General features: G+C 40.2%; 1 protein-coding gene across 1 annotated transcript in view; it reads right to left on the reverse strand.

Annotated features, from left to right (window-relative positions):
- TMEM212 (transmembrane protein 212) overlaps window positions 1,200-12,479 on the reverse strand; it is a 53,263-nt gene continuing 41,983 nt past the window's right edge. The window contains exon 4 of the mRNA XM_018050240.1: window positions 1,200-1,418. Coding sequence (XP_017905729.1) covers window positions 1,200-1,418 — 219 coding nt within the window. The remainder of the gene's footprint in view (window positions 1,419-12,479) is intronic.

Below are 12,479 nucleotides of genomic sequence, written 5' to 3' on the forward strand. Positions count from 1 at the left end.
TGACTCTTCGCGACCCCATGGACTGCAGGCCACCAGGCACCTCCATCCATGGGATTTTCTAGGCAAGAGTACTGGAGTGGGGTGCTATTGCCTTCTCCACTTTTCAAGCCTACTTAATCATTTACCAAAATATTGTTTCACTTTCTACTTAACAAGTAGAACATAAAATTACTCTGTTTAAGTTATAATTAGGTTTGGCAGTTTAAAAAACTAACAATGGGGGGGAAAAAACCAGTCACTGTAATAGTCACTTCAAAAATATTAAAACTTAAAATCTGCCCCCAAATTAAATTTGCCCTAAAAGCGGCTAAAATACCGAAGGTTAACAAAATATTTCATATGTAAGACCCAGAAAACCCTTTATTTTGTTAAGCCCAGAGGTAGGAATATAGGATGATATGGTGAATCATGAAATCATTAGGCATTCAGCTGCTCTGTATGTTTCACTGTGGCTTCACATAGGGGTCATAATGATTGCTGGAGCTCTAGCCGCATGCATTCCCATTCCAGACAGCATGAAAGACAAAGGGAGACACCGAAAGAGGACTAATTACTGTTTTACAAAGGGACCCTATTTGGAAGTCCAGCAATGATTTCAATGGCTTTATCTTAGCCATATGATAGATAGACATTAAATAGGTAATAGAGCTGTGCTCAGTTGTGTCTGACTCTTGCAACTCCATGGACTGTAGCCTATCAGGCTCTTCTGTCCATTGAATTTTCCAGGCAAGAATACTGGAGTGGGTCGCCATTTCCTACTCCACGGGATCTTTCTGACCCAGAGATCAAACCCACATCTCTTGTGGCTCCTGCACTGTCAGGTGGATACTTTACCGTGGCACCACCTGGGAAGCCCCTCTTAGCCATAAGGCCACAGTTGACTACAACTGAAAAATATATCCTTCTGTTAGAGCATATTAGTGCCTCAAATGAAATCAGGATTATGCTACTAAGTAAAAAGTGGAGATGGACAATGTATAGAAAATTGGCAGGCTCTACTGCACCACTATATCTTGTCCCGTCAGTCAACAAGAGACATTTGCTCTGATCAACCTGAAACCTTGAATAGAGCATGTTATACCCCATATCCCTGTTCAGTGTTACTATGAGGAACTGAGTGTTGAGGCAATGAAGGGAAACGTGGCCTTCCAGCCCACCCCCTCCTCTGAAGCCAGCAAGGCAGTGGCAGCATGCATGATTTAGTGTGGGCTGGGGGAGATAGTTGTCCAGGAGCTTGAGACAGTGCCAAGCACCAGAGTGAGCAGAGAGAGCACCACAGCATGGTTTGGAGGAGCAATGAAGAGCATGGTGAAGAGGCAGGCTGCGATGCGCACTGACACTAATCTGATTTGAGGCTCAAACTCTGTGTCACCAAACGTACAACTGAAACTGTCCCTGAAGGAAAGGAAGACCTCATCCTGTTCTTAAAAGAACGGGGGAGAGCCAACTGGCATATGTGTGGATCAAATCAGGAACTCCTCCCCCGTCCCACTCCCCACCCCAAACACATACACAAACAAGCATTTTTAAGCCATCAGGGTACCAAATTATTGTTTTCCCTACAATCTGTGACTTTTGTTGGGTCTCTCTGTACTCTTCCACTCTCCTTTCACCTTGTTCTCCCTGCTATTTTGCCCCCTACCCCCTTATTAGGCCAACTTGTGTACTATCTTTATTACAGTATCACTTATTTTTACCCTAAGAAGAATGTAATTTTGATAGGAAAGAGAGTTCTCATTTGACAGTCAAATGATATAATTTTGTGACTATTTAAAGCAAGTCATTTAACCTCTCTGAACCTTAATTCCCACATCTGTGAAACTGATGACTACTTACATATTTCCCAGGCTTGCTGAGTAAAGCAATTATAAAACACTCAGCAATGTAAAAAAAAAAAATATATATATATATATACACACACACACAAAGGTTCATTCGTTAGTCTGTTTTCCACACTTCAGAACTTTGCTGTAAAAAAACCTACCGATTCCTGCTTTGAGCATTATGGGAGCTGCAGACTGGGGGATCCTAGGAAAGATCCCAACACAGAACTAGCCCTGGAGAGGACACAGATTTGGAGACTTTTTAGGTCTCACAAGAAGAGTGGAAGTCTACAAAAACTTGTTTCTTCTAAGAAAGGAAGACAAGAAAATGAGGGAATAAGAGCCGTGGTTTCGAGGATCGGACCACAGGGAGGACAGAGTGGCAGATATTCTATCTGGAAACATACTTGAGCTGGCCTCAGCGTGGGGAAGGAGAGCCTGGGATCCTGTGCTGAGACAAGAGCCTAAACAGGATCAAATGACTTGCAATAACCTTAGAACCCATTTCCTGTATGAGGAATAACCATGTAAGGCCAAACCCTTATAACCGGATAAACCACCTAACCTTATAAGGCTAAATGAAAAAAGCTGAAAGCAAATCTGTACATTTACGATCACAGTTTCATGTACTAGGGATTTTTATCATTTTTATTATTTTTTCTATATTCCAAATTTTCTATAATTAGTATATTTTAATACAATCAGAAAAAATGAATTAAAAACCATTTTATATTGGAAGCAGTAATAGCCTCAAATATATAACTGGTAATATAATTACAGTAATTTAAGAATTAATTTAAAAGATAAAGTATATAAAAATATAAAAATTTGACTATGCTATAATAAACATAAAAAGCAGATGCATATAATTAAAACTATATAAAAATATAAGCAAAACAGAAGGGACTATACAGAAACATGAAAGCTTTTTGTCACCAACAAAGCCCATTAATAATTCCGAGGGAATCAAAACAGAATCCGCATAATAAAATAAAGCCTAACCTTCTTGTCCTTTGTGATTAATCTAGTTTCACTTGCTCAAGGGTGTTCCATGCAGTGGCCTCAAACAGGCCCTTCAGACCAAGAGTTCCTCCTGAAAAATGGCTGCGCCTGACGCCGCTCGGGCAGTGTGCAGAGACACTGCGAACGACAGCTTGATCCAAGATGGCGGCAGCTGGCCATGCGCAGAGAGGCTGCAACCTGCACTGCGGGCTGAGCGAATGCAAAGAGCAGCGCAGCTGCGCCCCTCCCCAGGAACTCTCCTGAGAACATCCCTGCAAGATCTCTGAAAAGCAGCCACACCCACTAGAGCGAGCACTCCTACCTTTCTACGTAACCAAAGTAAGAAACTTCTCTTTGCATCTGAGCCAAACTCCGTCCCATTCTATAGGCTCAAACAACACTGGACAGAAGAATCCTTGTTGGGGACCCATTTGGGAAGGTTTGGTAATATTTTCTGAAGGTCTTTTAAAAGTAAGAGCAATTTTAATTTTTTTCTAAATTTAAGCATTCGTCAAGATTGTTTTATTACTTTAAAACGTAAGTATGGTACAAATGATACAACCTTTTTTTTTTTTTTTTTGGTCAGGATTCCTGAGGACTGAGGGCAGCTATGAACAAAACTATAAATCCAGAATAATATCACTCCCCCAGCATGCTGTGACACTGGAGACATGAGAGAGAGAGCATCTACCAAGAGGAAGGAGTTTGAGATCAAGGATGGAGGTGCAAGGGGTTCCCACTTTTTCTTGGAATTCATTAATAATGAGATGGGCTGTGTGATCTAGGAGTGTGGGCTGTATCTTATGAGGTTGGGAATTTCATGTTCTCCTCATGTATTTTCTTTTTGTAACCCCCAAGGCTTTAATAAAATCGGGTTCAAACAAACTAGCCTCTTTTCTGCTTAAGCAAGAAAGATCTCTTTGGCCATTCTTGGGGACAGCCATGCTCCATGACTAGAATATAACAGAAAGAGAAACTGCAAGAAGATGAATCTCCTGGAAGTAGAGGCAGGCACTCTTCACTCCGCCTTTCCCTTTTAAGTTGGGGGTGTATCCCCCTAAGTGAGCATCTGGAAGCTTCAGCGCTTTATTTTTGCTCTGCTTGCAGGCATTTGCCATCAGCTGTCAGGCAGCTTGGAGGAACAAGGAGAACAGAACCTCTGGACAGCATACCTGTGACTGTGGTCTGAAGTTGCTAACGGCAGCCACTAATTGACCAGCATTGCTTAGTGGTCTCCAGTTCTGTCCACTCTCAAGGTGACACCCAAGCTGTTCAACCTCCTTTTCAAACCCCCTCCTGCATGACAAGGTGGAAGATTCTGTATCTCAATGTCATTCTCAGAGATGATTTTTTTCAACCCCAGAACCAATTGTTCTCTAAATTGCTGTCTCCTAATTAGCTCTTTCATTCACCCCAAACTCCATTCCTCATCCCATTGTCTGACTTGCTTCATGCTTTTCCAGATTGGGCTTCCCAGGTGGCGCTAGTGGTAAAGAATCCACCTGCCAATGCAGGAGACACAGGCGATGCAGGTTTGATCCCTGGGTCAGGAAGATCCCCTGGAGGAGGAAATGGCAACCCACTCCAGTATTCTTGCCTGGAGAATCCCATGGACAGAGGAGCCTGACGGGCTACAGCCCATGGGGTCTCAAAGAGTTGGACACAACTGAGCACAATGCTTTTTTGATGCTTTACCTAGATTGTTGCAATAGCCTGGGAATTGGTTTCTCTGCCTCTGTTCCTAAAAACCCCACCCCCAAACTACCAAGGTATTGTTTTTATGTTTTTATTTTTTATTTTTATTTTTTCAAGGTATTGTTTTTAAACAGATTTAGATGTGTTATTACTCCCGTTACTCCCACTATTTCTCCATTAAAAACTCCCGTATTTAAAAGAGACTTCTGTGGTTCTTCATTAATTACAAGATACAATCTGAATGTCTTGGTCTGAGATTTAAGATCTACATTTCCCACTTCATCTTTTACCACTAGCCCTGTGTTCTAGCTACACAGAATTTCTTAAAAGTCCTTCTTTCCTTAGCCTTTTTTTTCTTTCCTTCCTTTTCTCTCTCCTCTTTCTCTTCTTTATTTTTCTTAATTGAAGTACAGTTGATTCACAGTGTTATTAGTTTCAGGTGTACAGCATAGTGATTCAGTATTTTACAGATTAAGTTAAGTCGGTCGCTCAGTCGTGTCTGACTCTTTGCGACCCCGTGGACTGTAGCCCACCAGGCTCCTCCGTCCATGGGATTCTCCAGGCAAGAATACTGGAGTGGGTTACCATTTTCTTCTCCAGGGGATCTTCCCGACCCAGGGATCGAACCCAGGTCTCCCGCCTTGCAGGCGGACACTTTAACCTCTGAGCCACCAGGGAAGCCCATTTTACAGATTATATTCCACTAAAAGTTATTGCAAGATAATGGCTATAATTCTCTGTAGTATACAATATGTCCTTGTTGCTTATTTATTTTATGTGTGTGTTAGTTACTCAGTCGTGTCCGACTCTTTATGAACCCATGGACTGTAGCCCGCCAAGCTCCTCTGTCCATGGGATTTTCTAGACAAGAATGCTGGAGTGGGTTGCCATTTCCTTCTTCAGGGGATCTTCCTGACCCAGGGATCTCCTGCATTGCAGGCAGATTCTTTACCTTCTGAGCTACCAGGGAAGCCCTTTATTTTATACATACCCCTGATTTGCCCCTCTCCCCTTCAGTAACCACTGGTTTGTTTTCTATATTTGTGAGTTTGTTTCTGTTTTGCATATGCATTCATTTATACTATTTCTGTCTTTTTATCTTTATTTCTTAAAACAGCAAAAACAACAAACCTCAAAAACATAGGAAATAAAAATGAAAGAAAAATTTGCAGTTTAACACCACCAATACATAATTAGTTGTGTCATTTGATAGTATCTTATTATTTCTTTATGTGCATACTTTCAAGTTATAAATGTTTTTATTACCCCCCCATTTGAAGATGAAAAAGCAAAGATTCAGAAAAATCATGACAAGCTTTCTCATTGTCTCTTCACAGATCTAATTTACCATTTTAATCACAAGTTAGAAGTTATGAAATCTAGTCCTGAAATGCAGAAGATAACTTTCTTCACTTTTCTCTGATTTAATATATCAATTTTGGTTTCTAATCCCATTCTTTGGGTGCAATGGAAACGTAACTTCAGTCAATTTACCACACCGCTTTCCTTTTCCCTAGGGGGTTTGCTGCAAATCCTTTATGTCACCTAGCTACCTAGCATCTGCTTAGGTGTACATCACCTTGATTGTTCCTTGAGCACCCATTGAATGCCAGCTGCTGAAGGGACCTCCATTGTAACAACACAATGGGACCCATCTGATTTCAGGGCTCCCTCCTTGCCATTTCTGACCGTGGTTGGCGGGGGGGGATCATTGTTCAACTCTCACACCATGGCAGGGCTAGGGAACTCTGCAGGGCTCTCAGCCATTTACCATGGCTCCATTTCTTCTCTGAGGTCTTGCCTCCCCTCTGGAGCTCAGCCTATAGAGCAAAGCCACTCCTTAGCAGTGTCTGCTTCTCCTCCCGATTTCCTTTCCTAATTTTCTTCTTTTCTGTCCTCTAAAGGAACTAGACTCAGAAATCGGATAAGATTCCTTTTCTTTGCTTGATGTTATCGCGACCTTTTCCTGAGATGAAGAAGGTCTAATCTGGTGTTAGATAGAGGGAAGGCAGAAAAGGAAATACTGGAGAAAACTGTTAATATTTTAAAAATACTTTTCTGACACAATAGCATAGATAAAATTTTGTTTTCTCTTTTTTAAACTGACCACAAGCATACTGAATATTATCACATAGTTTTTAAAATTATAATTTTAATACTTGGATAATAATATATTGCTTAAATTCCATGAGGATGTGGCATCTGCTGTGTTCTTTTAGTGATGAGGGACAGTTCAATTAGCTATAATGGGGCTGGCTTCACAGAAAGTGTAACAGGATAGGGGCTTTATATCAGAGATGATTTTAGGGTCCTTAGCAGATTCTTACTGTTGCTAGTAATAAGATATTAAAGATATGAACTTAAATTTGACACGTTATATTTCGATTTCTATCCCTTTTTATATTGAACAAAGAGGTTCTATAGTTGCAGGCTTCCCAAGAGCATGATGCTTTGTAAAAGATTAACTTTGTACTCCATGTCCTAATGCAGTTTACAATTGTCTGACTCTTTGTGACCCCATGGACTATATCTTGCCAGAATCCTCTGTCCAGGCAAGAATACTGGAGTGGGTAGCCATTCCCGTCTTCAGGGGATCTTTCCAACCCGGGGATGGAACTCCAGTCTCCAGAGTTGCAGGCAGATTCTTTACTGTCTGAGCCACCAGGGAAGCCCCCCTTATGATTACATACATGGCATCAAATAAAAGCCTTTTGGATACACAGAGAGCTAGAATAAATAAGTAAAAAGTCTCTGCTGTTTAAAGCAATATAGTTTTCTGGCTGCAATGCAATATCTAGTACACTAGATTTCAAATCCAGTGGTTCACATTCAAATTTCCATGGCACTTTTATTTTGTTTGCTATTTATAGGATACAGTGCAAAGCAATGTCATTTCTAGAATTCCTGCGTGGAATGACTTCAGATATAGCAACCTGGTTAAAAAGAGGGTGATGGGATTAAGCAAATTATCCTAAAGCAGGGCCTACATAGAAAACACAAGATTTTTCTTTTTTTTAAAACTAAGTATTTGGGCTAATGAAGATTGGGTCTGTGGGCCAGGACTAAAAGCCTACCCCCAGCCACCCAAGGGCACTGCCACTGATGTTAGGTACAGCATGGGATATCTGACAGACCTTTCTTGCTATATGATCTTGAGCAGTATACCTAATTTCTCTAAGTGTTAATTTTCTCATTTGAAATATTGATAACCATTCCTATCTACTAAGGTTGTTGTAAGGGCTTCCTTGGTGGCTCAGACAGTTAAGAATCTGCCTGCAATGCAGGATACCCAGGTTCAATCCCTGGGTTGGGAAGATCCTCTGGAGAAGGGCATGGCTGCCCACTCCAGTATTCTTGCTTGGAGGACTCCATGGACAGAGGAACTTGGCAGGATATAATTCATGGGGTCACAAGACTCAGAGATGACTGAGTGACTAACGTTTTTATTTTCAAGAGTTACAGATAAAGTACCTGACTCATAGTAGGCACCTCAGTAAAGGGTAGCTACTATTAGTATTATTATTGCCCATGAAAGGGTCTGTGAGCATAAACGGGATGATTACGGAGGAAAGATGAGGTTAAAGAAAATGAACACTAGTAACAAAGCACTTAGCCTGTGATGTCTGACCTTTGGGGAAATTTAAAAGCTGATCATTGCTTGATTTCATGGTAGTACCCTTCCCCAGGACCCCAAAGTATTATGTGACATGTTTATTTGTCTAAGTGATTTAGCTTCTTGAGACCTTAGATTTTGTAACACTCTCTGTGCCACTGAAGGTTGTATGGAAAGTTTCAAAATCAGGGTTTGAGATTTCCTTTAAAATATTAACAGAAAAGTAAACAAAGTTTCTTCTTCCTAATATAACAGGATCTTCTCTTCCTAATGTAAGATACCATCTAATAGATGGCTGGCCTCATACCTAGGCTGACAATAGGATGTTATTTAACTGCCCTACCCCTGCCTTCCATCATGCTTCCTCCCCTCTCCGCCACAAATAAGCACTGGAAGTTAAAAGCTGCAATTCCACTTCAAAGCAATGGTCCGGGTCCATAGATAGGACATTCCAAAGGGCTAAGCAGAGCCTGTGCTTGAAATAAGAAAAGAAGGAAAACTGAAAGTGGGGGCTGGTAACCATAGCATTTGAGGAGTCTCTGGGAGATGAGATCTTAGGGAAACCCTGAAGTGGGTATAGGAAGTGGTTGGACACAACCAAACAGAAAAGGTAACTGAATATATTATTACCCAGCTCGCCCTCTGGACACCCTTGGGGCAGCTGGCTTCACTTAGTGTCCTTCTTAAAACTTCTCTCGAATGATCTCTCCAGAAACATTAATATCAACCCCTGTATAAATGTCAATGATAAGTCTTAGCCGAGAATATTCTGGCTACCCTAGGAAATCAGGATTTCTCAGGAAATCCGAGTGCTTGGGCCAGGTCTGCTATTAGTGTTTTGGGAGAGCTCCAGGAAATGATCTCTTTTCACTTCACTACCTTCATTTGCATTCTTTTGTTTAACAAATTTTTGTGTAGCATCAACCAGTCAGGTATAGTGAAAAATCCCAATGATAAAACAGAAATATGGTCTTTGATTTTATGATGTTTATTACATAGTGTATGTAGAGCAAAACCAAACAACTAAATGAAATAATATAAACAATGATGGTCCATCAAAATGGTAAGGAAGGAACATTCAGGCCAAAGCAGCATGATGAACAGAGCGCCTGAGGGGGAGATAGGTGCCCATGAGTACTGGTGGCAGAGGGAGGTATTCAGAGAGCCAGAGAGATGAGGTTGAGGAGGCTGCCCCGGGGGGCAATGCTGCAGGGACACCTAGGAGTGGGAAGGCCAGAATAGGAGTTTCACTTGAAGAACAGTGAGAAGCCCCTGGAGGATTTTAAGTAGAGATGAGATGATCCATGTATGGTTTATGAATATTTCTACATTCCTTACTGACTATCCCCTCCAAGTAGTTATGGCCCAACGTGGCTCAGCAGTAAAGTATCCACCTGCATTGCAGGTTGGAGGTTCGAACCCTGGATTGGGAAGATCCTCTGAAGGAGAAAGTTGCAACCCATTCCAGTATTCATGCCTGGAAAATTCCACAGACAGCAGAGCCTGGTGGGCTACAGTCCATAGCGTTGCAAAAAAGTTTGACACGACTGAGTGAACACACACACACAGTCTGTTTCATATGAGAAAATACTCCAACCTAAAGAATAGCCCTTGGATTAGAAAATCACTTTCTAGGAAACTGCTGTGCCACTTCTCTCCCGTCTGCCTGGAATTTTACCCTCCCCATTGTAACAAATCCCCTCATCTGAAATTTCTTGGCATCTTCCTGCAAGTCTCATGTCAAGGGAATATCACCTGTATCTTATTAACCTTGGATGAACCACGTTCTAACTTGCCTTCAATGCCCTGTAAACCTAGAGTCACCTGATTGAAGCCTGTTGCCTTAGAATTCTAAACCATAATACTGCTTCTCTATGAAATCATTTACTTTCCCATACAGTTTGCTTGAGAACTATTTGATAAGTTTGTTGTCAAGAAAGAGAGAAGGAACCCAACAAACATTTGTGTTGTGTCCTGCATCTCCCACAAAGATAAAGCTATTCTCTCCAAATTATGGCCTCCAAAGACATCCTAAATCCTCCAGGCTTAAGTGTTTTAGGATATCCAGTGAGAACTCAGCAAACACCACATGGCAAAGAACCATAACCACAACGTCTGCTTCTAAGCAATATAACTCATGGGATCTGAGCAAAGAACTGGCCTTTCAAGACTCCATTTCTCACAGAAGTACATGTAATTTCTTCCTCATGCCTTAATTTAGCTTGGCAATATTTTGCAGTCCTTGTGCAGCTTTCGTGTTTTCCAGCTTGACATGGGTAAAGGAGAAGAGACGGCTCTAATACCTTTGGATTTTGTACGGATTGTTGGTGCCCAAAGCCAAACTTTTCCAGCAGCTGGTAAACAGCTTTAAAATTCAGGATCTCTTCTTTTGGCTCTCATTTGCCTGAAGAGCCATAAATGTCAGTCTTGTAACTTCCTCACAAACAAAGCCCATTGGTAAGTCAGTAAAAGCAGGCGGGATGTATGCTCATGACGAGCATGTTAAGACATTTCATTAGCTTCTTTTCCTGATGGCTGTGCAAGATCAGAGCGGAGAAAGGAGCCTGCACAGCTTACTGATGAACTGTGTTTTTAAAGCTTAGTTGAAAGATATACTTAGCATTCAACTGAAACATGCAAGTCAAATGAAAGGGCTATTTTCATCAGGTTTCCCTATAGTTTGAACAATTTGGAATAATTAGATTGGGCCATTAGGCCAGAAATGAGTGCAATTACAATACATAAGCTGTCTTCTAAGGATGATTATATTTATTGAGTAGGGATTGAAAAGCAGAATACCTTTTCTTGCCTTTTACATTTATTCTCTTCTTTTCTAAAAGCTCCCAGTCTGCCTTTTCCTGTCAATTATGTCTAAGTTGAGGTTATTTTAAAATTTTAGTCTCTTCAGAATTATCTGTTGTTTTTTTCTTTTTTCTCCTAGAATGTCAAATCTTCCTGGCAAAGTCTTACAATCTCTTTTCCTTGAACCTATAAGAACCTTGTTAACTAAGTGATATGGAGTAAACCAAACATTTGTGTAGTGTCTGTCTGCCTAGGAGATAAAGCTGTTCATGCAATGAAGTTCTGGAAGACATCAATAACCCCCTTTAGCTCTAGGCATTTTAGGAGTGTTGTCTTAAGAAAAAAAGACTCTTTTACAAACTCTGGATGTGTAGTGAGCCTTAATCTCTTGCAGTAAGATAATAAGTATACTCTTGGGTAAATAAGTGAAGAAAAGATTGACAAAGAAATGAACATGTTGACTACTTTTATTCTTCAGCAGTAATGTAACAGTAAAGATTTTTCAAAATAAGTTATTTTGACCAGATTTTTAAAATAAAATGTATTACTTGATCCTACTTGATCTAACGCAGCAAACTCTTGGTTTCTCTATTTTAGTTTCATGTGTTGACTTTTTTTAAAGAATAAAAACTGATTCATTCCAATAAATTAATAGAAAGAAATGTCAATTTATAATAGTGTCCTTAGTTTTTGCCAAAGATTGTGTAAATGACCATACCCACTTGTAGATTTTAATAGGTCATTCTTCCAAATGTCACAGATCCAAATGACCAAAATTCTATTATAAAGGCTTCTATACATCACTGAGTTTTGTTCAGAACTTTTCTCAAGGGTTATGCCCATTAGTAAATTGTTCTCGAAACCAATAACTTACTTTGAGGATTGAAATGCTTTGCTTAAGGAGCAAAGGATATATTTTGTGGGAAAAAACTCTTCAAGAATACCATTATGATAGCAGAATGATTATAAAAAGTGATATCTATTGTTTGATGAATTCTAGTTTTCTGCTATTCTACAAATGAGTCACAATTTCTTCATTTTCTAAATTACAAACTCCCATACATATAATGTGTGGTGGTGGTGGGGTGTGTGTGTGTGTGTGTGTGTGTGTGTGTGTGTGTGTGTGTATGTATGTGTTTGTGTAGGGAGATAGTTAGAATGTGATGTGATCAGTCAAGTTTAAGTAATTTGTTTTATGCAAAATGAAAAGAGCACACTACAGCTCATGAGAAAGTCAAGACTGGAAAAGCCAAACTAGTCCTCCTCTTTTCTAAATGTCTAGAAAGTTGTGTTGGCTGTTAACAGGCATACCTCAGAGACACTGGGGATTCAGTTCCAGACCACCTCAATAAATCAGAGGCTGTAATAAAGTGAGTCACAAGAATATTTTAGTTTCCCAGTGTATATAGAAGTTATGCTTATACTATACTGTAGCCTATTAACTGTGCAATAGCATTATATCTAAAAAAGTACACAACTTAATTTAAAAATTCTTTATTGTTAAAAATGCTAACCATCATCTGAGCCTTCAGCTTTGCTGGTAG

The sequence above is a fragment of the Capra hircus genome, chromosome 1, assembly GCF_001704415.2.
Source record: "Capra hircus breed San Clemente chromosome 1, ASM170441v1, whole genome shotgun sequence".
NCBI classification, from domain to species: Eukaryota; Metazoa; Chordata; class Mammalia; order Artiodactyla; family Bovidae; genus Capra; species Capra hircus.